This window comes from Pomacea canaliculata, linkage group LG4 (assembly GCF_003073045.1).
Source record: "Pomacea canaliculata isolate SZHN2017 linkage group LG4, ASM307304v1, whole genome shotgun sequence".
NCBI classification, from domain to species: Eukaryota; Metazoa; Mollusca; class Gastropoda; order Architaenioglossa; family Ampullariidae; genus Pomacea; species Pomacea canaliculata.
This window is the reverse complement of record NC_037593.1, coordinates 23,517,382-23,545,125: the sequence shown is the minus strand read 5'-3', so window position 1 is coordinate 23,545,125 and position 27,744 is coordinate 23,517,382. Positions and strand designations below refer to the sequence as shown.

The 27,744-nt window shown below is 40.6% G+C and overlaps 1 protein-coding gene and 1 long non-coding RNA gene across 2 annotated transcripts; both read right to left on the bottom strand.

Moving 5' to 3' along the window:
- Nucleotides 1-407: 407 nt before the first annotated feature.
- LOC112562415 lies at nt 408-2,732 on the bottom strand. Its single transcript, XR_003098861.1, has 3 exons — nt 2,704-2,732; nt 1,910-2,006; nt 408-622 (listed from the first exon to the last, which is right to left on the bottom strand). It is a non-coding gene; the product is annotated as an uncharacterized LOC112562415 (long non-coding RNA).
- A 10,625-nt stretch (nt 2,733-13,357) lies between these two features.
- On the bottom strand, nt 13,358-25,745 carry LOC112562803 (TAF5-like RNA polymerase II p300/CBP-associated factor-associated factor 65 kDa subunit 5L). Its single transcript, XM_025236311.1, has 14 exons — nt 25,595-25,745; nt 25,099-25,268; nt 24,688-24,806; nt 24,292-24,418; nt 23,780-23,843; nt 22,410-22,464; nt 19,830-20,067; nt 19,469-19,654; nt 18,908-19,020; nt 18,427-18,508; nt 17,612-17,723; nt 17,044-17,212; nt 15,689-15,878; nt 13,358-15,380 (listed from the first exon to the last, which is right to left on the bottom strand). The coding sequence occupies exons 1-14, from the start codon at nt 25,661-25,663 to the stop codon at nt 15,263-15,265; spliced, it is 1,812 nt and encodes a 603-aa protein (XP_025092096.1). The 5' UTR covers nt 25,664-25,745; the 3' UTR covers nt 13,358-15,262.
- Nucleotides 25,746-27,744: the final 1,999 nt, after the last annotated feature.

Here is a 27,744-nt window from a genome sequence, read left to right as displayed (position 1 = left end):
GCCATGGCAACAAGGCTGATAAGAGTCTGAGTCCCTATCATCAGTGCAGTGTTAATGTTCCAGTCGGTGTGCAGTGGACTCCACTAACACACAAAGGCTTCTGAGATTGTGTGAGAGTATGATAGATGATAGAGATTTCGTGTTGCACCTGTGTTCCTTGAGTGTACGACAGTAGCATACAGGTGTGCAAACACACATACTGACACACTGGTGGTGAGAAGGACATGCACAAGAAACTCCTCTGTGTGTGTGTTGTTATCACCAGTGTGTTAGTGTCAACTTTAGTGTGTTAGTATCAACTTTAGTGTTAGTGTCAGCTTTAGTGTGTTAGTGCCACGTGTATGCAATGGGGTTTACAAGAAATGTTCCAAGCAAAACATTTATTTGCAGGCGCCATGTTGGGAAATGCTGTTTCTTCGCGTTATCTCCACGTGTAGTTTCTTCCTTTAAAATATCACTGAGTGGCATAAAACTTATTTCTGAGATAACCATTCCGAGAGTATCATTGCATGATGTACCTGATCCCTCGTTTTGTCTCCATAAAGCCTCCTCAAACTTCTGATTCCATTCTTGGTCTCTTTAACACTTTGGCAGCCAAGACCTCCATTGTTCTGTTCCTTCCCTTAAACAGTCAAGAGATGGCAAAAGCCATGAAGCTAGTGGACACTGAACTTGTATATAACTAACTAAACCTATAACTGTGTTGCTCAATGTTTGCAAACACATTGTTTTTATTACTGTGTACTTCTCTAAACCCAGTCAACATTTGGCTACACAACACAACCATGTTGACTTTTCTCAAAGTGAACACAATAATTAATTTGTATTAGTTATGTTAAAATTATATATGTAGCAACACATTGAAAGATGGTATATTTTCATTCAACAGGTAAACTACAAGTGTTCAAGTGGTGATGTAGATCCTAGTGCCCCTGTCCTAATGTCTGCAGTCTACATTACCTTACTGAGTGTAATGTAGATATAGGGGATCGAGTTTTATGTAAGCCTATTGTTATACATTGTACTGGGGAAATAATTTACTATTACAAGTACAAGGGGCCCGGAGAGGTCCTCTGCCCCGGGGCCTGTGCTGGCTGTCGCGGCCCTGGTGACACTCTTTGTCAGGTATGCGAGCCTTGAAATCCTGATGAAGTTGCTTATTGAGAACTTTGTGCATCTTCACTGAGGACATTCAAAGCAGGTTTATGGTCTCTGGCACGGGTGGGTGTCGCCAGTGAAGACCTACCCGTTGTGTAGTTGCGGTGAGCGTTCAGTGGGACATGTGAGACCTTTCCTGCCATCAGGAAGGTGTTTAACTCATGTACACATGGTCTAGTCATAGCAGGCCTGACCTCACCTTCTTGTGAAAACGAATACCAAACATAATTGCATGCATACGTGTGAGACACACACACACACACAGGACTTGCTACAGAGGACAGATAGCGAGTTGGTGCGGAGTAACAGTTTATCACAATAAACTTCTAAAGCCTCAGTAAATCAAAGGTTGAAGTGGCGGAAGTCAGGACCCCACCAAGAGACAACAAGAGAATACGAACATATATCAACCAGACACTGAATGTTACCTAATGACTTGCCAAAGGCTTACACGGTTCTGTAGCTGTAAGAATTTACAGTTCTGATTGTGTAATAAGGTGTCGTGTATAATCTGTACAGCACAGTGTTACATCCTAACTGTATAAGGACTTCAACCTATAGACAGACAGTACAGCCTACAGACTCACCAACAGTTTACAGACTGACCGACAGTTTACACACTGACCAACAGCCTACACACTGACCAACAGCCTACAGACTGACCAACAGCCTACAGACTCACCAACAGCCTACAGACTGGCCAACAGCCTACAGACTGACCTACAGACTCACCAACAGCCTACAGACTCACCAACAGTTGTGTGTGAACGTCCAGAAGGTGGCGCCAGACTGTGCTACCGATGTGTAAGAGGCAGGTGGGTGACATCAACTCAGGGACAGCTGGCGTGCTGTGACATAATTCAGTAATAATAGTAAGAAAGTCGATCTGACGGAGACAACACAGATGTCCTGAAACTATGACCCTGTGTGCCCTGTATGACCCTGTGTGCCCTGTGTGACCCTGTGTGCCCTGTGTGTCCTGTGTGTGCACAGCTTCCGCAATGGCGGGGCAGGTCAGCGCCGAGCTCGGTGGAAGCAGCGAAGCGTGCAGAGCCGCTAACCCGCCATTGCCTCGTCGGCTGACATCACACCTAGAGTCTAGAGAGAGATTTCCTTGTTGCCATGTTGTTGTATTGGTGTGTGTATTATTCAGTGCATTGTCTGGTGTCTGTACACTCCACCCGTCAACTCACTGCGCATGTCCTTCCTTCAACTCTTGTGTTTATAAACATCGCCGTCCACCCCGTCAACATCTCTAATTGTTGTCTCTCACCCTCTCACCTCGTCTACCCGTCGCTCCCTACCCTCACCTTCTGTCCACACTCCCCTCTGGTTTGCAAGCTTATAATATATATGATAGATATCCAGCAAGTAAGTATATCAGCTAATCTTTCATGGTTAATTGCTGATGTAGTCGGTTTATACTCAGGATGCTGTTGATGATAGTTTTCCAGCGAGTGGATGATAGTTACAGACTCGGTGATGAACTGAAGGTTCGACACCAGTTAAATATAAAACAGATGATGAATAATGAAAGTCACACACCATTTCTGACTCACTGTGCCTTCCCCGTGTCTTTGTTGGTAAAGTGCTGTCAATGAGTCGGTCACATGACACCTGACCTTTCAACTGTGGCCTGGTGTCAAAGACCTTCGACACAGCAGGTGATTCTGACCCACTTTCTACCCGCAGTCTAATTAACTGTTATCTGTTGATACCTCGTATGCTTCACACGAACAAGAAATGCGAATTTTAAACCGAACCTTAATGTGGCTGACCTCACTGACCTCACCGACCTCCCCGACCTCACTGTGATGTGCTCTCCAGAAAATCATTCAAAGGAAAAGGGAAGTCGACTCATCACGGGGATAACCACAACAGTGTGAAAGTCAGCTGTGCAATGTAAAGAGTCGCACCTACCCACCTGCAAGTAAAGGTGTGCATGTTGCATTGTGTAGGTTGTGTATGTGTGTGTGTACAGGTAAAGATCACCACACAGCGCATGCGTCAGTGACTACCTACCCGTGACGATGTGAATAGAAGAGACGGTATGGGGAAGCTCAGTGTATCACCTCCGGGTGGGTACATGAATGAATGTGTGTGTGTGCATGTGTGTGTACGGTGGGGTGGGTGTGTATGTGTATGTGTACATGTGTGTGGGGTGGGTGAGTATGTGTGTATGTAGGGCGGGGTGTGTGTAGGGTGGGGTGGGTGTGTATGTGTGTGTGGGGGAAGGGTTCTGGGATTCTACTCCACCAGCTGTTGTGTTTATGTCTGTCAGTCCAGCGACGGATGGCCGTATGAGTGCTACACAGATAGCTCGTGCACTTTAAGGACGCTCGAAGGTAACCTACTCAACATATTTTACGGGTGGTCTCGAGCGTTATTCTAGTTGTCTGGGGCCTGAGGTAGCTTTGCCTGCCATCATCAACTGTTTGCACTCTGTAGCAGTAGTGTTGCTCGGTGATGCGCCATACTGAGGTCTCATTATTGTAGTGTTTCAGAGGACTGACTGAAAACACTGGTTTGCTCAGCGCGGAGTGGCAAGGTCTGTATGTCTCCAAAGCTGCTTCTGTCACTGAGACTTCTGAGTCAAAGATAATCAGCCGCGGGGTTGGATGGCCGTAGGAGTGCTTGATATGTTTGACTGACGCACCACTCACCTGTGCATCGCTCTCATTATCACAACCATCGTCACCTGTCACACCCGCTGTGGATAAATCATCTGGCACCCAACTTAAGTCGCTGATATTAAAAGTGAATGGACTGATTGCAAGTGGTAAACTGGAGCTAGCAGTGTGAGATGCACCACGTGACATGACCACCGTGTCACGTGCAGATGTCATGAAGTCGTTTCTGGCGCTTGCCTCCAGGATGTGGCACGAGGTCAAAGAACTGGACAGGTAAAGCGGGTGTGGTCAGACCAGAGAACTTGGGGACACTCCTGCCTGACAATGAACTCTTGCAATACCTGTGTCACGTGACGATGGTCTCCAACATAAAGTCTCCTCCCTTTTGGATTTTGTGAAAGTGTTTTCTAACTAAACTCCCAACACATAAACTGTCTTCACACTGGGGACTGTCTTCACGACTGACGGGGTCAAACACGTTCAGTGCCATTAAATGTTTAGTTCAGTCGGGTAGCGACAACACCCGCTACCTCCCGTTAATTTACAAACACAAAAGCTAGCGCACCCACGCACGGCACGTCAGGTATGCAAGCTAAAAGTTTACTTGTATTGATTGCAGTGAGCCCAGGTGTTTCAGGGACTCACACACACACACACATAAAAAAGAAAGAACTTTCAATGTCTGCCAGTCGTCGGAAGACCGAAGAACATAAACACGAAAGTGGAAAGCACAATGAAGGACACTCAATGCTGAGGCAAAACAGGGACTCACACACGCACCATACACACGCACACACACGCACACACGCACGCACGCACGCACACGCACACACATAAAGAAGTAAGAACTTTCAATGTCTGCCAGCCGTCGGAAGACCGAAGAACATAAACATGAAAGTGGAAAGCACAATGAAGGACACTTAAGCTGAGCAAAAGTAAAATAAAGTTTCATTGCTATCGTTGAAATCTCGGAGGAAGCAGCAGACTGTGTCACGACTTTAAACTTTTTTCCACTCAACTCCTACATTCACCTTTGACAGGTGTGCAAGCGACTCTCAACTCCACTATTTCCCCCAAACCGCAGATTCGAACCTCATCTGAGACTCAGTTCAAGACAGAACCCAGCCCAGGTGAACATAAGTAAATTTTTGTCTCTTGAGGGAACTGACTGGCGAGGTGGGATTGAAACCTTCAGCCCAGCAGATGTGTAAAACATCAAACGGGTGGAGCAGGGACTTTATGTAGGCGACACCTGTCGCTGACTCATCTACTCGACCTTCGACGACTGAGTGTCATGAACCGAGTGTCATCATTGTGTCATAAGACAATCCACTCACTCAAAGCCTTGTGTCGAGTGGCCAGGGTGCTTGACACACCTAACCACAATCGGCTGGACTATTCATTCAGCCCGGGTGTCCATTTTGCGGCTCCACCCAATCCTGCTCTACCGGGTGGCGAGGAGGTATGGTGCAATATGGTGGTGTGACATTGTGCAATAAGTACGACAGCCGCGAGATAACGGGCCCCGGGCTTATCAATGTTTGCTCGGCGTAGTCTTCGACGTTCACGTCGTCAGGTATCGAGCCACCCAGCAAGACCGAGGGCGCAACGTCGTCTACCCACTCAGTAGCCGGGTGGCTATCGCATCTGCGGGTCACGTGGGGTCGGCTCGTGTCTGAGTAAAGGGCACGTGTGATGCGAGTATAGTCCCACGGCAAACAGTCGACACTGTCAACTTCTGTCCCTGACAAATCGAATCATTGATTTCATCTGTGACTGACGAGGACAAAAGATATGTAAAGAGGTCGTGAGAGCCGAGTGTTTCTACAACTTGAACTTATTATTTAAATTCCAGAAAAATGAGGCTCCAAAATTCTTTTGGCTCTAGGTGTTTGAGAACACTGCTCTGTAGGATGTCCTCCAATCGAAATTTCTTGAACATTCACCAACTACGGCAGGCCGAGTGCTGAGATGTTAAAGTGGGTTAGGGTTCCTGGTTGAGGTAGGGAAAGGAATGTTGAGTGGTTGACTGGCGCTGGTCTGAAGGTAAAGCAGCAAACTGTGAAAGACCGACTTCAATGGTTTGCGTTTGTCTCACATATCAGTAGATATCGGCGATATAAACATAATCTGTAAATTTCAGCCTCCAAAATCCATCCGTTAATTAATTATGATTCACATTTGCTATCAACGAGCTCTGATAACAGTGTACTACGTCACGGTAACAGTGTACTACGTCACGTTGGTGCACCATTCACAAGGCTACCAGCAGTCAACACCAATCACAGAGAGAGAGAGAGAGACAGGATTATTTGGACAATGATAGCCTTTCATTTCTCCAGGTTCTGAAAAAAACTGCTACTTTAGCACAAGAAATGCAGACTTTCATCGTCTGAATAACCTGAACTGTCACTGTGATTGGTGTTGACGGCTGGCAATGTTGTGAGTTGTGTACCAACGTGACGTAGTACACTGTTAGCGTGACGTAGTACACTGTTAGCATGACAGGTACGAATCGCATACTTTGCTAGTAGATAATAAATTAATGGATGTGTTTTTCGAAGAGGAACTATACGTCTCAGGTTCACATCGCCTGTATGTACCGATATCTACAAACAACTCAAACCAGTCAGGTTCGTGTTTAGACTCAGCCCCACGCTTTCCACTGTGCAATGCACACTTACGACCTCTCCTGACCTTTCGCCATCAATAACTGATAAACAAATCTTTCCTTTACAGCATGTGGAGAAATGTCGCAATTAACAGCTGATAACAGTGTTTCGTGTTTCGGCAATGACACATGAAGAAAACTCGTTCTTGGTGCACACACACTGGTTCGGTGTTAAAAAAAAAAAAAAAAAAAAAAAAAGAAGAAAAAAAAAGAGGTTTTTAAAACGTGGGTGTGTGTGTGTGATACAACCTTCTGTGTCCTGTAACATCAGGTCTTCCTGTCTCACAGTCCCTGTGGGTTGATGGTCTGTCAGACAGTCAGCTCATGCTCCACTCATCCTCAAACTGTCGCTGCTGTGACAAGAGGAAGAGAGTTTTGGTAAAGTTAATAAACTGTTACAATATGTCAGTTGAGTCATTGTAATACTGATTGTTTGGCCACTCTTTCTAAACATGACAAAGATCTGTAACTGATACCCGTGTCAGCCTGTTAATGTACCCGCTGGCACTCAGACCACTCGTTAAACATGTCTACCCCCTAATCTCACCAAGGCCGCCTGTCTGTAGCTTCTAGTCGAGTGCCAGACACAACATTTGAGTTAAAAACATTCTCAAGTACAGTAAACATGCCTCGGCAGGGCTTTGTTGGTTGCTGAATGTTGTTGAGCGAGTTTTTCAAGAAAGAAACTATATATATCGGTTATTTTGCTGAAAAATGTTTGCCTCTAACGAATCAGTGTCTTCTCTCCTCTTTCCAACTATAAGTATAAATGATATCAAAAGATGCTCCATGAATGACGGATGGAACTGGATGTGTCTTAGAAAGAAAGGGATTATATAAAAACTATGTAAAATTTGAGGACAAAAGATTGGGAAACATTTGGAACTTTTGAAGTACTTTTAGTTGTAAACAAATGACGAGGAAACAGAAGTAGTTAAGCAAAGTTAACATCAGCGTCCCTCACCCACAACTTTGGAAACAAGGAATGGTGACAACGAGCGGTTTCCTAAAAGCAAACAAATAAAGAAAGAAAGTACGCGATGGTAAAACTTACTGAAATTGTCTTAAAAGAATTTTTGTATAGTTTTTTTTTAAGGCTTTTAGATTTTTCACTTTATTTATTAAGTAAACCCACCGTATGTTTGGTTATAGTTCTGGCTATGATGAGAGAGGGAACCTTATATTTTGCTTTAAATAATTAATTTATTTCCATATATTTTAAATTTACTATATGATTATCCTAGGTTAGCAGTCTTATTATCATTCTGAGGCAAAGCGTATGGTTTTGGTTTTGGTTGTTATTGCATGAGTATCTTAAATATCTAGTCAATAAATCTTAATTTATTTGTTCCAGTAAATCATAGAGAATGTCAAACTTTGGTCAGCAGTTCATGGATATTGTTATAGACTGGACATCTGATTGAAAAGTGTTCGACTCACTTAAATGTTAAATATCTATTAAATAAATCCAAATTCAACATTTAAGTCAGTTGAATACTCTTTATCAAGACACCCACTCTGTAACAATATCCATTAAGCTGCTGTTCATAAAATTAAACTTCCTTCTCAAATCCATTGCTAATCCTGGCCTGAGGATTAGTCAGAACTAATAGTTTCCTATTAGTTCATAAGTTCATTAGACAGACTAAATGCTTTAAGTGATCATATCTGTGGTTAGTCTTTGATGTTTAGGATTCATCAACTTTCAGTTCATTTAAACTGTCATTTCGGGATGTTGATAAGCTGTAACGCTTCCCCATTTATCTTTCATGAGTTTGAACTCTTGATTTAACGCTGTTATTTGTTCCTTATTATTCAACTTATGTATTTGTTATTTAAGCACCCGCTAATGTGGAAAATTGTCATTTTAGGATGATCATATCCTCTAAGTTTATATTTGTAGCTGTCCTCTCTGTTCTTCAGTTTGCTCAGCATGAGTCCTCTGTCAGCCATCAAAACTCTCAGACCACTTTTGCTCTGAAGTTGCACGTCATCGTTGTACTTCCTGGATGCTCCTTGCTCACCTGAGTCATTCTGCAAGGTGTACAAAGCTCAATCAAAAATGAAGACCAGCTTTTTTTAAGAAAAGTGGAAAAGTGGGGAAATGGAAAGAACACCAAAGCTTTCGGAATTCTTGAGTTCTTTAACGAGACAGTGGTGAGAAGCCAGGGTGGACGTGGAGATGTAAGAATCCTTGCTGACATTTGCACCAGGCAGAGTACAGTCACCGGCCTTCTCCCACCCACACACCCTCTACCCGTGTTTCTACCCGTGTTTGCCTTTCCCTCTGTGACGTTTGTCAAGGCTGATAAAGCGAAAGCATGGTCAAGCGTGTGTGTTGCCTTGGCGACAGCGTCAAGGGTGGGTCACTTCCGCTTGTGACTGGCACCCCGGTTGCAAGGAGTGTTGCTAGAGGGCTGTACTCCAGGAAGTCATCATTTCATTTAAGTTTATTGTAACATCGGCAGAAGTGGAGAGGGACTCTGTCTGTCTGTCTGTCTGTCTGTCTGTCTGAATCGGTTAGTCGATCGATCCGTTGGTCGGCCTGTCCGCAGGAGCTGAGGGTTAACAAAATGGCATGTGCAGGATGTGCTGTCAGAGATGTGCGTTGCAGACATAGCATCGTGAATATTTAATGTTAACAGTCGCGAGATTGAAACAAAACGGTTGCATAATAGATATATCTGGGGACGGATCCGGTATGGTCTCCAGTTTGCCAACAGTTACCAAGCTATTTACATTATTGACATTTAGTCCACTTGTCATCGTCCTGAATGTCCAGAATACCTTCACGTGCTGCAGCCACTAGGGTGGTGACAAATGTTATTGTTTACACCTCCACACTAGTACCAAACAATACAGTTTCGATCTTATGTGATTTTGTACAGAAATATTCAGCGAGTTGTGAACTGACCACTGATCCTCCTGTCGTGTTTTAGTGTTGGTCACAAACCACTGTTGCCAACAAATAAAACTTCAAGCTTCATGCCTCGTTTTCATGTTTCAACTCTTCTCTTTTTTGCACATCCACACGATGGTCCGACTAGTCGCACCCTGACTGGACTTCTCTCTTGTCGTGCGAGGTCTTCATTGGAGTCGCGCGGCTTTCGTTAAAATTCAAAGCTGCTCCACTCCAAACACCGACATCCTGCTTCCGTGTCCAACTGAGTGTAACCTCCATCTTAAACAGGTTTGAGTACATGTATTAGGGTCAATCCGTCTCTTCACCCACAAAATCTCAGCTACGATTTTCTCTCTCTCACGTGTTCACCAGTCGGCACTGATGTTGCCAGGCATGGTAAGAACAAATGAATAAAGAAAAGAACATGCCAGAGAATGAGCAGCACAGGTGTGTCAGTATGTGCGGCATATGCAAGATGTAGAAAATCGTCAGGCAGGCATGAGAGAAATAACATCACATGGGTGTATCGGGTGACAAGCCTAAACAGGTTGGGTGCTAATTGTAGTTGATGTAGTTATTGTAGTTAACCCCAACATGAGAGCTGCAAAGTGTTGATGGCCGCGTTTTTGTCTCTAATGGCAGGTTTGTGTGCGGACTCGCTTTTCAATCATTTTATCATCAAATGTGCGGGTGATGCAAGCCGCTTGTTTGCTCAGTTCACCAGACGCCAGGTGTAAAGCTAACAGAGGATGGCACAAATTTTACGGGACTAGGTGGGAAACTATACATGTTGTTTTGTTGGTTTTTTTACTATGGGATGTAGGGTAATTTATACTTATTTTATAACTATTAAGGGCTGTGAGGAAATGGGATGGGTGGAGCACTGCACACACTTTTGTGGGGCTATGAATGGGTGGCTGCTTATTTTGTGGGACAACTTGCAGAAACAGCAGGTAACTTGGGAGAGACTGCAGCATTTGTTGTTGGGGTTAGTTGTAGTATTGTGTATCACGACTGTGAGAAACTGCAATACTTAGTAACACTAGTGAGAGAATGTTGTACTTTGTGACACTAGGGAGGGAGGCTGAACATTTTGTAACACCAGTATTCTACACTACCGGATTCTTTCAACCCCTCAACGACCCTCCTACTTGACACGAAACGTTGGAGAGGAGCGGGGGGGGGGAGATAAGATTTGCTGTTCCCACATTTCCCCGCTCAATTCAAAACCTGTTTCTTTACCTTGAATATACTCAGGGAGGGGCAAGTCGCCAAGTACTAGGGCGCACCGAGGCATTCAAATACATGCTAATGCACTGGTGTGGCGGGACACTACAGTGAGCGATGATGACAAGAACATGGCATTCCTCTGATTATGGGGGAAACAAACGACAAAAGGCAATAGACATAGTCTTAATGTTAGAATTATTCCTGCTGTCACAGAAGGACAGAGAGAAGGAACTTCTACACAGGCGCACTTTGACTGGTTAGACTAATTGTAGTGGAAGACAATCTGCACCATGGTGGTGAGCAGCATTCAGTAAAGTACAGCTGTGTACAGTAAAGTGCTGGTGGCACGATAGTTGGTGCTGGACATACTAACAAGCGCTTGGCTATGGTCATTTGTGACAACAAGAGCTTGGCTATAGTCATTAGTGACAACCAGAGCTTGCCTGTGGTCATTAGTGACAACCAGTGCTTGGCTATAGTGATTAGTGTGACAACCAGAGCTTGGCTATGGTCATTAGTGACAACCAGAGCTTGGCTATGGTCATTAGTGACAACCAGAGCTTGGCTATGCTCATTAGTGACAACCAGAGCTTGGCTATGGTCATTAGTGACAACCAGAGCTTGGCTATGGTCATTAGTGACAACCAGAGCTTGGCTATGGTCATTAGTGACAACCAGAGCTTGGCTATAGTCATTAGTGACAACCAGAGCTTGGCTATGGTCATTAGTGACAACCAGAGCTTGGCTATGGTCATTAGTGACAACCAGAGCTTGGCTATGGTCATTAGTGACAACCAGAGCTTGGCTATGGTCATTAGTGACAACAAGAGCTTGGCTATAGTCATTAGTGACAACCAGTGCTTGGCTATGGTCATTAGTGACAACCAGAGCTTGGCTATGGTCATTAGTGACAACAAGAGCTTGGCTATAGTCATTAGTGACAACCAGTGCTTGGCTATAGTCATTAGTGACAATCAGAGCTTGGCTGTAGTCATTAGTGTGACAACCAGTGCAACATAGCATGAGAGTGACAACAATGAAGCCACTGTTCTCGTCAGTGCTTGCAAGTTCTGGACTCCACTCAAGAACTGCATGTTCTTATGGTACAATGTTTATAAACTACTTCTGTCTTGATCAAGCAGCAAGAGACCTTTCATAGTTTGCCTTACTGCACAAGTTATTGTTATAGGCCACCACACTGTGCACATTATATTTTTATCAACATACAGACACTAGGTACTTAATTCCTGGTAGGAATGACTGATGATCGAACTTAGTGCTTTACTTCCTCTACAACCCACAAATCCCACTCTCTCACCACGAATATCCCTGGACAGCTGGCAGACGATTTTTTCATGTTAACTGTTAAAACGAGGCATTAGACGACATAGCTTCCGGTTTAGTCACACAAAACTAAACACCATGGTATTCTTAAAAACACTCATCTCTCTTCCTACAGCTAATCCTCTTCACATCCTCTGCAAGTTATCTACAGGATACCCCCTGCTTTATCTTTCACATTTCATCTTCATCCCACCAGCAGCACAAAGCTCCACAATAATCTGAATTAAGTTATCTACCGGATAACTGTACAGGATAAAAGCTTCTTACACAATAAATGCTGCATGTAATATACTGTATGTCCTATACTACACATAGCAGACTGAATGTGCTGTACTAATGCAATATACTGTATGCAGTAGACTTTATGTTATATCCTGTTTCAGGATTGTGGTGCTGGTTTTCAAAAATTGATTTTTGCTGTGGGACATATATGTCTCTATGGGCCATAAGAGAACTAACTTTTATGTTGCGCCTTTACCTTTGTGCTTTAGATATAGATGCAACAATGACCGAAATGAAGAAACAAATGCCCCTGAGATATTTTTAAAATCCTGTGATTTTTCTGGCTTGATAGATCGTTGATAAGCAATGTACATGTAGCGGAAGAGAATTCCTTTCTAAACCGAAGCGCAAGAAATCCGTGCATTCTTGGGAATGAATTTTGTAATGGGATATGATGATGGAAATCCTTGAAGGACTACGAGCCCACTGAACCTGATCTCCAGATGTCATATTGCTAATGTGATGCCTCAGAATCGCTTTAAAGTAGTTTTAAACAATATCTTACCCTTTGCAAACAATGAAGAGATGCGTCTGAGAACAGATCCATTCAGTCGATGCTCTCAAAATGTACGAAACCCAACCAAACAACAACCAGTTGATGAACACTTGATAAAATTCAAGAGGTACAAGACAATGAAGCAATAAATTTAAAAACTCAATAAAACAGGAATTCAAGATTCAATTCAAGTGGTACTGGCGCAGTTCGAAGACCAATTACCTGTATCAATTCTACTTATACATAGGGAAGAAATCTGAAACTGAATATTGATTAGGAAAGGTAGTGGTTGCTATGTTGACTAAACCACTTGAGCATTGGTGTTGTGAGATTTACATTGGTAACTTCTTCAATTTACCTTTGCTTCAAATAAAGTCACAAGAAAATGAAATATATCTGTGCGGAACTATGTGTCTTGATAGGAAAACACATGCTGACAAAAATCTCAAGACAATGATATAAAACATGGAGAAAGCCTCATGTTGTCAGCAGATGATGTTACCTGTGTCAAGTGGATGGACAACAGATCTGTTGTGCCTTGTCCTGAAATTGTCGTTGCCTACAACAAATTTATGGGTGGCATCGATCTCGTGTATCAGAAAAAGATTACATATGAAGTTGATCAAAGGTCAAAGATGAAGTACTACTTTCGAATATTTTTTTATTTGTTGAACAATGCTCACTGTATTTATACGTAGATGAATCAGGAATTCAATCCTGAATCAAAACGAGATATCACATATAGAGTACAGACAAATGATAGCAAGAACGTTCATTGGAATTTAGACAAACAGGAAAAGAAGCATTCCATCAGAACCTGTTGGAAGCAGCAAAAAGATCATGCCAACCCCACGACCTGAGCATAACTTGGTCAAAGAAGAAAACCTCGAGGTCAATGTGCAAAGGACAAAACTGAAGCAGGACTGACAATATGCATGACATTCTCTATAGGTCTGTATGCGTGTTCGCTTGTGCTACACACCATCACTTAGCTGTTTTGACAAATACCATTCATAAATTACATTACAAGCATAAAAGATGGACTTTTGTTTTCATCACAGTGTCATATCATTTCTGATGTTCCATAACAACAGTATGTTTAATCACTATTTGGATAAAAATATTGACAGAACCCATACCTGGCATTAAGACACTTCCCTTTCATAAGAACACATTTGCACCACGCTGAATCTCAAAAACTATGAAGAATATCAGTTTCAAATAAACATTGTTGGAATCTACAGGTCATTTTACTCCATAATATGTCAGAATAACTAAAATTATATGCATACAATCCTTACGTTCCTCAAAGGGTTAACTGCCTCCCTAACTGGACATATCGCTGCAGTGTCACACACTGCCCCATTAAGCACATAGTTTGGAAATGTGACAATGGGTCTGTCAACAGTGGTGAGCTAACCACCACTTGATCATAACGCATTGTGCAAACCTGTGATAATTTAATTCTTTTCTCTTTTGACACACCTGTCTCCAGAATCCTGATTTCCCCAAAGGCTTGGGTGTTGATGTTTCTGTTTTCATGTCTGCCAAGACCGTTAATTCAAAATATCTGCATCAACACAAACAACCTGAGACAATCCATTGTGTTGCCACATGGCTTTAAAGACACTCCCTGTCCTCTTGCACACTGTTTCCAGTACACTTCCAAGTCTGCACAACTACAGCAGCAAAATGTTGTTTACAAAATTCTTATGTGATAAATTTTGTGCCAAAGGAAAGTTTTACCAACAGAATCTTGCTAGCTTCATTATGTTGATCTGTGACTACATGAAATGTATGCCACTACAACCTCAACTAGTTATCTTTGTTAGTTATACACAGTCTATTCCAACCAAACTTCATCTAATAGGTCTTGTACAGTCCTGTTCAAACAGAAACATTAGTTATCTGGCACAACTGCTTTTCCTTCTCTGGTCTGACTGTCTGAAAGGCCTCTTCTATTGCTTAACACAGTGACCACTTTAAAGCTCACAAGGCCTGCATTAAGACCCTCCTCTTTTGTGAATACCCCAACAGCTGGTTGATTTTATTAAAACAATCCAGCTGGACTCCAGCTCTGGCCACATAATACTGGACTTGGCTGAAAACAGAACATTTTACATTTCCACATGCATGACTCAAAATGAGTGTTACTCTATAACCATCACACAGATCGGCCAAACGTGTATTATATTTGACAATATATGATCAGTTATGAAGGCCTTAATGTGTGGCTGCCATATAATGATGACAATTAGGATGTTAATGGCATCACAGGTATGATGTGAACGCTGTTAGCACCACCACAAGAAGATGCATCATGTTCTAGTCTCCGTGGGCACTTTGTGAGATCAGCAGTCACAATTCAGGTGCACAATAACCATACAGGTGAGGTGATCAATGGACGAGAAGAGAAAGGCTGACAAAAACCTTATCACATGGCAGTGGATGCTTGGACCAGGTGATCTGCAAACAGCAATACTGGCAATACCCATACTGGCTTTCCCCCTGGCAAATGTCTGTCAAAACTGGAGCTGTTTGGCTCAAAGTCACTGAATAGCACCAGCAGCTAACAGAAGGTTGTGACGAGCAAACCTCAAGAAAGACACAGTAGCTGACTTTGTTGGGAAAGCACCAAGCAGTTCTGCTGAGGTGTGGCCCTCAACTCTGGAACACAGCAGTCAGCATGAAATATTGACAGTGACTAAGAGCACTAGAAACATGACTATAGTTGTCTGTGCTCAAATGCCTTTAGTCAGAACAAAATACCACATCAAGGATGCTAACAAATGGTTTCAGATAGCAATAATTTCAGGCCATTATTCTCAAGCTTTTCTATCATTCCATAAAATATTGTGCACTTAAAAACAATTCCAAATTATACAATATAAAATTTTACAAGCTTTAATGTTTCACAATAAATAACAATGACTATGTTTTCAGTACTCTAAACAAGAAGCAGTAAAAAAACTTACAGCTGTGGGCTAGTGGGTTCATTTCCTCGGCGTACATCCCAGATTCGAATGTAGCAGTCCATCCCACCAGAGGCTACCATGGCATTGCACCTGCTGAATGCCAGCGAGTGGACAGTGTCACTGTGGCCTCGCAGATCCTTCAGCAAGGCACCAGAACCAAGGTCCCAAATGTGGACCCGTCTATCTTCCCCTGGAAGACAATGCGGCAGCATTTAGAACCTCACATAGCTTTCAAATAACAGTTGTGAAACCAACATTTTCAGCTGTGTGATTAGTTCCAAAGTGTCATCACAACACACATGGCCTTCTGACAACTGAAAATAAATTATTATTTCCCATGTCTAAGGTCCATTACTTTGTAAAAATTGTATCAAACTTGTGTCATCTGCTTATCCTAGAGATCACTTCAAATTTATGCTGTTTCGGTATGTATAAATGGTACCAACTGACAAGCAGTTCTGTTGGTCCACTGGTACTAGTCATTTTTTGGGGGGAAGAGGGGTTGACACTGGACAGAAACAGCAACGGGTCAATTTAGTTGTAGACAAAACAATCTAGAGAATGCAAAGTTATCATCAATGATTCCTTGTAAGGATGGAGGGTATTGGTTAAAGTGAGTTGGAAAGTCTGAGCAGACTCTAGAAGTCTTAGGCCCCTTCTGTTGGTTTCATGTAATCCGAATTTACCTACAGTTCCTGCCTATTGTTGATATTGGTGATTTCCTTTATGTTACCATTTTATGTTACCAGATATTCCACATACCAACAGAAGTTCCTTCTCTCAGCTTTATAAGTGATTTGTTTCCAGGAGAATACATTTGGCCGTCCACACCCTAGAGTTTGCTGGTAGGGCATGCAGTCCTTGTTCTGGATCTCAACTGATCAGGCAATGATGCCATGTTATCATCACGATTTGCTGTAGGTGTTTACTTCCCTAAACCTTTATCTTTCCCAAGATTACCCACAAGGCAGTGAGACCAGTAGCCAATGGATAGTATTAGTAGTAGGATGGTGTGGAAGTAGGATGGCTGTCCTCTGCCATACAACATGCTACCCCATGATACAAAGGAAACAGCAACACAAACCTACCTTGTGGTTTCTTGAACTACCATATAAAAAACTCACAGGAAAAAAAAAAGTGCCTGTAAAAATTATTTTACTCTAAATTTAAAATCTGTAAGGAATTCATCTATCAAACATCAATAAAATTACTACAGAGGTGACTCTTCTTACTACCAACTATTTATGAATGAGTTAGTTGTCAGACATAGTGTTCCAGGTGTCATGACCTTTACCACTAGCCCATATGTCTGTGCAAATGCAACAGTCACTGTTGCCACACTGTCACCAACTTACCTGCTGAAGCTAAAAGCTGACCATTGGGTGAGAATGCCAAGCCAAGAATTGATCCCCGGTGGCCAGAGAACAAGCGCACGCATTTTCCATCCTGAATACTCCACAACCGTACAGATCGATCACCGGACCCTGAAGCTACATAGTTTCCGTTGGGATGGACTGCTACACACTGACATGACAGCCCACAAGTAAACCATAAGCAGGATTTGAGTGTCATAGAGGGAAAAGTTCATGCATTTCACTGATCATAAAACAATGCACAGAGGTATGAATAATCAAAACTAAACAATCTGAAGTTTTGTAATTTGGTTTTAAGCAAAATCTTTTAAGAAGACTGAAAAAGCCAAGGAAGGTTTAAAATAAAATACTCAAATATAAATGGGGAAAATATTATATTTGGATATAACATGAGACATATTTTGATTACTATGTGTAACATGTTTTATCTGCTACACACTGCATTCTTTCAATGTATGTTGGATCCATATAGGGGGATTTTCTGTAGAGATTTAAATTCTGAGCTATAAATATTTATGTAAACTATAAAATCAAATATTTAAAAACTTACATCCACATCATATGTGTGGCCAACAAATGATCGCAGAGGATATATGCGGTCCATGGACCATAACTTCACTGTTTGATCATGAGAAGATGTGGCAAAGTGTCCCGTGACTTCACTGCGATGATAAACAGCCAATAATTCAATCTTTAGCTTGCTTGGATTGCGGTCACAAGCTACTATGTAGACTGTTATTAAATGCCACTATAATGACAAGTAATGAAATCTTCAGCTTGCATGAGCTTTTATAACAAGCTACTACAAAGACCGTTATCTACTCCATTCTAATGACAAGTAAAGAAATCCCCAGATTTTATGGGCTGTTGAGATACTACACACATTTTGCTACTTTCCTGCAATGACAAGCCAGTAGTTTAAATGTCATATCACCACAGTGCAAAACTAGTAACCTACTGTCATTGCAATGACACAATACCAACAAATGACTGACAACTGTGTCACCAAAATAATCTCTGATCACACTGCTGTGATACAAATGCCATAAAATGTTTTCTGTGATCTCACTGCACTGACACAATGTTCACAAGCTAACTGTGATCTCACTGCACTGACACAATACCATAAAATGTAACCTGTGCCGGGCAGACTTTTAAAAATCATGTACAATTCCACTTGATAAAGAACCAATAAAAATTAAAATTAAAATTTTCCTGGCATTATCAAACTTAATTAATGAACTAATATTACGAGGTTTAAAAAAATGCAACATGTTTTATAAACTGCAGTTTAAAAGTTTTAAAACAGAAGATGCTGCACATACTTTGAATACTACAAACAAAAAATTTAAAGTATAAGTTTACCAGAAATCTACATCCCAGACACATCCACTATGGCCCTGGTAGATAGCAACGTTGCTGCGTGTAGTCAAGTCCCACAGTCGCACTGCATACAAAGAGGGAATAGGTCTGTATCATTAATTAATAGTCAAAACCCTACACTTAAACATCAGTTATGTCTACACAGATGTACTTGTTTATTTTAAATACATTTTCTGGTGATAAAAATTTGCTGGTCAAAGATAAAGAAAACTTGTATGTATAGGAAAATCTCATGAAAATAACCAAAGTTCATTTTACACTACTTTATGTGCAGTCTGTCTTGCTGCTTACTTCTGTTAAATTCAGTTAAATACTCATGTCCTTCAGATATCTTTAGGGCTTTAGGTGACCTCATTCCCTTCTGTGTGCAGTATTTGTTACACCAAAATATTCCTAGACTGTTATTACATTTGCTCAGAGCAAAACAAACAACTGGACAAGAAAGTGCTGCAGCAGTTCTGACCTGTAGCATCCCTGGAACAAGACAGTATATACCTGGAGTCTGGGCTAAACGCTGTTTTGTACACAGGCCCACTATGGGCTCTCAATGTCACTGCTTCCTGTGACTCCAGGTCTCTGAAATGACAGAAAATGCAAACCAGCGTCAATGTATCCAATGTCTTTCACCCACCATTTTTATGGCATGCTCAAATGTCACACCCTTTATTAACCATCAATGTATTATTTACATGCATCCACATGCACACGTGTGGGTGTACATTGACTCAGTAACACAAAATGCCTGGCAGACTCGCTTACCTCTGTTTAAGATATAACTAACAAGTCTTGTCACCTGTTGCACCTATTCAATTAACCTGCCCACCAGTACCCCAACAACCAATACCAACAGACCAACCACTATAACCACTGGTCAGCTTGTACCAGTCAAGGGATGGTGTGGATGATAATGATGATGATTGGGGTGTACATGCATATGCACACTGACCATGAAATGGCAAGATGCCCTTGTAAATTAAGATGAAAATGAAATCATGTCATGGGGTACAACATGCCGACTTCTTACATCTTCACTTTGCGCTCATCCTCATCTTTATAGATGAAGTCTGCAGCAAGTGTAATATTGCTGTTACAGCTCTCTGTAGATTGGGAGGCTAAGGGTTCAGGCTGTAAGCGCCAGAGCTGGATGGAAGAATCTTCAAAACCTCCACAAATAAGGCGTGCATCTGGTGATACATTGGAAGTGCACAGACTGTAACATAGAGGTGGCCAGGCTCATAAAAAATGTATAGACTGTAAAATCTTGTGATAATTTCAAATGTACAGAATGTTACATATATGTGGTCATTGGGATAATTTCAAAAGTAAAGAACAAAATGTCAGTAAAAACAATGAAGACCAAAGTTATTTTAGCAGGATTCCCTCACCCTTGGTAGGCATTGATGAAGGTGTAGAAACAAACAGATGGTAAGTTGGGAGGAAGGGCACGAACTCTACATATGGTCTCTCTGAGTGATTTTAACAGTTCAGCATCCTCAACTGACATGGCACTGGGGTCAGCTTCATCTTCCTTTTCCTTGTCTCTGCCATCTGGACATTCATAGGCTGAAGAAGCTGGAGAATTTGACCTCTGTAGCTCCAGTGACTGGGTTCCATCTTTTATCACTGAGAAAACAAAATGGAAAAAGTCTTGTACTTCTCTTTCTTTCTGGTAATACCAAGTTTTCAGGACTTGGTATTTCTGCTATTTTGTGCCATTCTCTGGCAATCACAAGATTTTTAAAAGCAGTCTGGCCTACTTAATGTTACATTTATTTCAATTTTTATGAGTCAACCTTTCTTGTCCAAGTCCCTCTTTCAATAAGTTTATATAACTATCTCATGATGCTGCTGTCTGTGATATTATGTAACCTCTGACCTTTGTTACTATTTCAAGTTTCTTTTATAGTCTTAAAATCATTAAACATATAAGATAGTTATCAAATGTACTGAAAGGAAAGCTTCTCAATGAGCAAACACCAAGAGACTGCCAAGCTCTTTCACCATTACTAAATCCTGCCAGAGATGTGTCTAAGATGCTGGCACAGAGCTTAACATCCTTTCTTGATCCTTTTTGGCAATAATGTTGTTATTTACAGTACAGCTAATATATTTTTAGTGGGAAGAAAGGTTTTCTAAACTGATTGCAGCACAGCAACGAAATGTCAAGTGGGAAATGTTTACATGTGTTATTTTTAACATGAGGCCAGTGATCATCTCTGCCTACATATATGAACTCTTCATAACATCTGTTGCCAGACTGAAAATTTATCTCAGTCACAGCCATGGATGCTGCTTGGACCATATCAATAAGACAAGTTCCCAATCAATTTTTTTACAATAAATCAGCAAAAACTTTTTTCTAGCCCTCATGATTGTTCTTAGATGCAACAGTGCTATGAATCATTAAGTGGCTGTCATATATTTCAGTACCCCATGAGTACACACACCCCACACACCGAGTTTTTTGTGAATAAGTTATGACGGAAAATTGCAAATTTATCTTGCTGACCTCTTTCTAAGGAAAGATTTGAAATGCTAGTAAAATGACAGGATCATAAGTGTTCATGATGACTCAACATAGCAGATTGATGCAGCGGCTTAACAGAAAACAGATATCTTCGCATGCAAACAAGCAATTATCAATAAGAAAGAAATCCCATGACCTTTAGTTTTACCAGTATTTTGTTGGAGCTTCTTTTTATGGCTTCAGTAGGGTGGGGGTAAGGTGGCAGTTCAAATAAACACCACTATGCCTTGGCACCAGTTCAAAAGTTTTAGTCAGAAAGCCTAGGCATCAGTAAATCACTAAACTTTGCAACAGCTTGTCTTGACTGGCTTTGGTGTACAGCTAGTAAAACCAATCATCATAAAATTAGTCCCCACTCTGTAATGCTGAGACAATCAGTGATTGTATATGGAGGAGCCTGGTGTGTAAAACTCCTACAGCAGCAGGTGTTTATTCACTTTACTTTGTTTATGTTTCTTGAGAAATATAATGATAATGATAATAATAACAATTACAAATGAAAAACAAAGGAGCGAGGAGAGGGACTGAAAGACCCTGAGAAGAGGAGACAACCAGCTGTTGGAGGTATTCACGAAAGAGGTTATTCTTAAAACTAGCCTCTAAGGTGATAACTATGTGAAGCAAATGAGATAATGCATTTCAGACACATGGACTGGAGAAGGAAGACTTTATCTCATCAGACATATGATATATGGAGAGTTGCATGAGCAGACCGGAGTGACTGACTTGGCTGGTACTGCAACCTTTGTGCACCTGTCTCATCAATGACCAATTGCCTGTTTGACTTTGCAACTCTAAGAATTAAAAATGCAGTATTAATTCTCAAAGAAAGTTAATTCCCTGTCCTAGTGACAACCTGCTATAACCTATAACAGACAGACAAGTAGGGGTACCTGCTGTTGCCTAGATAAACTTATCCTGAAAACTCTTACAACTGTGATTTTATTGTCACCTTTCAATCTACCATTTCAGTTCAGAAATTGATATTGCAATGTCAATAAAGCAAAATAGTTAAACTCTTAAAAATGCTGTGCTCTTGATATCTCTTTCCTAACTTGCTGAGGTTGACAGCTTATTTACTGCTTTGTTGTGATCATTCATCTCTCTCTCACTTTGACACGCATCCTCAGTGCTTATATATTATTCATGGAATAATCTACAACCACCAGCTAAATACAAGAATGAAAACTAAGAAAACAAGATAACACAATTGTTGAAAAAAAATCAACAAAGCATGTGGTTTTACTGTCAAGGGTGGGGGAAGGGAAGACTTAACCTATGAAAGCATTAAAAATAATAAGAATGATATATAAGAACTTGCCACCAATGTATCACTAGGGCTGCACTTGAGACAGAAACAAGGTATGTAACAAAGTACAGAAAACAAGCTACAATGAACACCACTAAAAACTGGAGTACTATATCACTGATGAGTTACCTTGGATTTTGATGTTTTGATTGATAATCTGCAGGATGATCATATTATCACCAGCCTGTAGCACAAACAGCAAAAAAAAGATATGTTCACATGTCAACTGGCTAAAACCAAAATATTTAAACTCCAACTTCTTCATCTGATGATCCGCAAACAGCAGACAAGATTATAAAAGATTCAGTTCTTACTGTAGAGCTGATTTTATCAATCCATCTAAATATCTAGCTTGTTTCTAAATGTGGCAATATTTTTACTGGAAACTCAGTAACATGGAATCTATCACTGCATCTAGCTATTGTCATGCATAGGCACAAATGAAAACTAGTATTCAAAATTATATTTCTCTGTTTCACATGAAGTTATGAGTCAATATTCTCTAGATCTCACTAAACCTTGATTTAGTGTCTTTTCTCCTTTAATTAACAGTGATCACTAAACATCCTTCTTAACCAGATAAATAGCGTTTAACCAAGATTGGCAAAGTGTTTCTATAACTGTCATGTAAAAACTTGGCATCCATATTTGCACCAGCACATTGTTCTTACATCATGACTGTCTTTGTGGATACTATGATGTGTACAGTGCAGTAAGCATGCCTGTTAGTTTGGATATTGCACTATACAAATGAACTTTATTTTATTGGCATACTATGTTAGTGAAAAGGGACAAAATTGATCATTTTACTAAGAGAACCATTTTCAAACCAAGATGCATGTATTAACAGGAAGACATTAAAATAAAATCTCTGAATGTTTCTGAATATGCTTTACAAAAAAAGAACATGAAAGCAAGATAACTCATGTCAATAATCACAAGAATTAGCAGCTCAGAAAAACCTTCAATTCCCAGATGAAATCAAAAGATCTTGTAAATTCTGAATTTGAAAATTTGCAAGAATTAATGGTAAAGGCCAATGAACACAACATTGGAAAACATCTTTACAATGTCAACTGGAGATAGATGATTTCCAGTTCTTTTGGACTTGCAGAAAAGTACTGTGTTGGGATACACTTTCTTTTAGTATAATTTCTTATGATCTTTTGAAATTGCTTGAATTTAGTGTTCACACAATTATGCAAATTTTCCAGACAAGCCACATTCTTTGAATCAGCATGCAGCCTTATATCCACTTCAATTTCCAGTTACCCTTCTGTCATCTACAAACAAAATCTCTACAAATGTAAGGTGGTATGTGCAACTGTCTTAATAACAACTATATCAGCAAAGATCTAAAGCAAGTATGCAGCTTTGAAGCAAAAATACTTTGTGTTTTGGTTAGGGTTGCAAAAATACAGAGGCAACTGTAACTTTACTTGCTGAAATCACCTTACATAATTTAGTAATTTAAAATTACTATTTAATTTGGAAATTACCTTTAAATAATTTAGAAGACATTTCACTGATTCTTGAGATAGGGAGACACAAAATCTGTGTTCTCTGAAACATCAGCAATAAAAGTATGATTCAGTTACAGATGAAGGTCTTCTTAAATTAAGGGTAAAGCTTTGCACATTAAAGTCTTGGCCTTAATGAAACCGCTCAGAGAACATTCATGAAGCAATGACACAAAATTTGGGAAAGTCACAACCATTAGTCACCAAGCTAATCCCACTTGCAACACTCACTTCACGCTTTCTGCATTCAATACTTAATGCTTGTTAAAACGAGCACTGTAACATCTAGATTTAAATGCTATTATCTTTAGTCAGCAAAAGAGAACTGCATTTCATTTATTAATCAGTAACCTCCTTTTTGTGTATGCTAGCACAAGTACATATATATTCAAAATCTCTCCTCACCCCCTCCCACACACACACAGAGGAATCAAACACAAAAATAAGAGCAATAATGTTCAACCTAGAAACATGACAAACAGCATCTATACCTAAAATCCATGACATCTTTTGCAACCAAAAGCTCTGCTCTTGACTCTAGCTTTCTTAAACAACGAATGAAATCTTTCTGCTCTTCACTGTGGAAGATCTCATTATGTCGCTCATGGAATTTATGAGCTGAAACAAACGCAAAATCAGAATTTCAACCCTTTCCATTCTACATGAAATAAGTGAACTCTTGATATTTACTTGCTCTAAGCATTTAGTGATCAAATCTAAAGGAAAAATGCACAGAATTGTTTCTGGATGAAATGATCAAAGGTATTCTGCTGTTAGACCCAACTTCATGATTTGGCACAGCTTGACTTAACTTGATTATGAAAGACTGAGATGAGTCTGCAAAAAGCTTCTGCAAACCATTATTTCAAGCAGGCTGTGGCACCTACCAGAAGGTTTGTAGCCTGAAGACAGTAAGTCAACGTAGATGTGAACAAACAAAGGGTACAGTAGGGATGACAGTTCTTTACTCTCATTGTCAGCACTCTCTAGAATGTGTTTCCTTAGCCTGTTGATCACATTCCATTTACAGAAATTCAAACATAGAAATTTTGCATCTGAGAATGGGAATGTGATTCTTTATCCTTTAATCACATTATTTAATAATATAGCAATAATTACAAAAATGAATAAAAAGTAACACATAACTATCATGCTTTCTTAATAGCATATTTAAATTTTGATAATGAAGTACTTTTTGAAGATACTTGTGAAATAGAGACCAGAAATGGAAAATATTCTAAAACTTCTAAACAAAACCCTCTGATTGTTACAATCTGATGTTATAATAAAACATAAACCTTGCAAACTGCTGATCGCATGATACAAAATCACCAGATATGCTGCTACATGCCACACTGTTCTCGGTGCCTGCGTTCAGACGTATCTGCTTTTTCACGGACATGTCTTCCAGCTCTGTCGTCAGGTCTTTCTTTCCCTCTTTTCTGGTAAGGACATGGATTTCTGACTCCTGAAAAACCGTCGCGTTCTTTATTTTAAATGAACGGTCTTTAACTTTGTTTTATGATTAACAGCAGTGAACTCAAATCTAAAAGTATATTTGGGCCTTTTAGAAGTTTTATAGCACACGTTTGAATTTGTTTCATCATAGTTAAAAGGTATAAAATTTAAGAAATGAAAACAAATTTACATGGAGGTGTCCATCACATACTACGTCCTCTTTTCGCGAACTGCCACTGTCGAAAGTGTGCACCAAAAAAACGCATTGACAATGGTGAGGTGTAACGAAGAACTAAATAATTGAATGGAACTCAACAAAAATACAAGTCGCCTAACCTGATACTGTCGGCGTTTCAAGTAAGTGATCACAGCGCTCCGAATCTGTTCACTTTTAGCACGCTTCATTATAACAGTCCGCGGTCATCACAACAAAAGCACCAAACACGTCTGAAAAAACCTCTTCTTCTACCATTTAAACTATTTACACTTCCTGTTCCTCTAGGGGCGGCTACTCTAAAGGACAGTTTCCACAGACTTCTGGACATTTTAATTTTAGGCGATTAACACATCATTGCTGTGAATCGTGACACTTTGATTCTTAATAAAACTGCATAAAAACATTAAAATACCGATTCATTAATGTTAACTAATGAAAAAAGGAAATGTAGCTAAAACTAAGAATATAAAAACCGCCCTCTAATGGTTATTTCTTTCTGTCGGCATTTACAAAACAATTCCTCATTTTTGAACATGTCGTTAACGACTTCCACCAACATTACCAGATTCTCTCTCTCACACACACATAAGTGCCTTTGCAACATGTTGACTGTTACTGGCGAAATAAAGTTGAAAGGGAAAGGAACTGATAAAGGAAAAGGATGGTGCTTATGTGCGATGGCCTCCCTTAGGTAGCAGTGCCGAAACACTGAGTTTCAGAATGAGTCAGGATTATAAAAAGAAAATAGGAGTTTGATTCTCTCGTTCGTTGCATCCAGCCGTTTTACGATTCACATGTAAGTTTTCAATGTTATAATGACGTGGTGTTATTCATCGTATTATTTGTGAATTGAAAGCTACATTTCTTCAGATTGGTGATACAGTGCAGAGCACAGGCATCGGAGACCAACTGCTCCAAATCTCGTATAGGGATCGCGCAACAAATTGCACTGCACTTTGCATAGTCGCCACCCTACAGAAGTGAAGCTGCGCAAACGGTCATGTGACCCTGCACGACACTCTAAACCAGCGCTTCGATCAGCGCCCTGAATGGTTTGCGTTTTTTTTTTTTTTTTTTTTTTAAGATATCAGTAGATATGGGTGATATTATAAACCTGAAATTTCAGCCTAAGCCCGATCCGTTAATTAATTATTTGGAGGCTAACATACTACGTCACGTTGGTAGTTAGGGTTATTCAGACGTTAAAAGTCTGCATTTCTCGTGCTAAGTAGCAAGAACCGCAAATGGAGAAGCGTCCGGGCTGGTCTTGACTGCAGGCAAAATGATGCACTTGAGGTGGGCACACTGTTACGACGTTGATCAAATCGTAAATGGGTTGGAGAAGGAAATTTAACTGGTTAACAAACGCGAAGAAATGGACCCATCGGTCCATGCAGGACCTGTCGATCACCACCGCTCGACAGGTTGGAGAGGCTAAACTTGTTAGTCAGTGTGACTATATCCAGCTGTAGCCTCGATAGCCAACACTAATGCATCAGCAAAACATTTTCTTTGTTGGTAACAGTCAATGGATGTCTGTCTGCTTAAATAATAAACTCCAACATATCTGTTGTACCGGAATGGTCTGTTTAAAAAATTCCGCAACGTCACAGTAAGAATATCTGAGGTGTAGCCGGACTGAGCAGTTTTTTTTTTTTTTATTATTATCCCGAGCCACAAGCAGATCCGCGTCACGACATCATCTTTACAGACATTTCTTGCTCCTTTTATTCATTCAGTCGCTGCCTGGATAGTCTGTTGGAAGATTTCTGCAGCTGAACTGAAGCGTTTGTAACGGCAAAATAAGTTGAAAACGCAGTCGTCTTCTGCTTCGAACACTCAGACAATAATTCCAGAAGTCTGCTGTGCGCCGCAGGATCTGAATCTTTTCCTTCATGCTGTGTTGGCCATGTTTATGCTCTTAATTTCTTAGATTGGAATGAGGAATTTTGCCACTCTCACTAGGGCTGTGCCTCAGCGACACTCAATGAACTCTCCAGTGCGGTACTTGGTGAACATGTAATGTCTGAGTCTGGGGTGACCAGTTCGCATTGTTAGGATAGTCATGTTTTTTTTTCTCTCTGTCCTGTAAAGTGTGTCTTGACTGCGGAAGTTAGTTTAGTCCTTGTTGCATAGAGCCGCAGCTGAAGTTGGGATGCTAATTGAAAAGGTAGTGATGTAACGGGATTTTGGATTCAGTGCTGATTGTACCCTAACGTTAACGCAAATTGAAGACAGTAGCGCCGCTCATACATGCCGCTAGGTTTAA

What these genes read in the sequence shown, in the direction of transcription:
- LOC112562803 (XM_025236311.1), bottom strand. Translation starts at nt 25,663, where the DNA reads ATGAAGCGTGCTAAAAGTGAACAGATTCGGAGCGCTGTGATCACTTAC. An exon ending in GTCTTCTAAATTATTTAAAG is followed by an intron (nt 22,465 to 23,779) that starts GTAATTTCCAAA and finishes TTTGTGCTACAG; the next exon opens with GCTGGTGATAATATGATCAT. An exon ending in TCAGCTTTTAGCTTCAGCAG is followed by an intron (nt 15,879 to 17,043) that starts GTAAGTTGGTGA and finishes ATTGTCTTCCAG; the next exon opens with GGGAAGATAGACGGGTCCAC.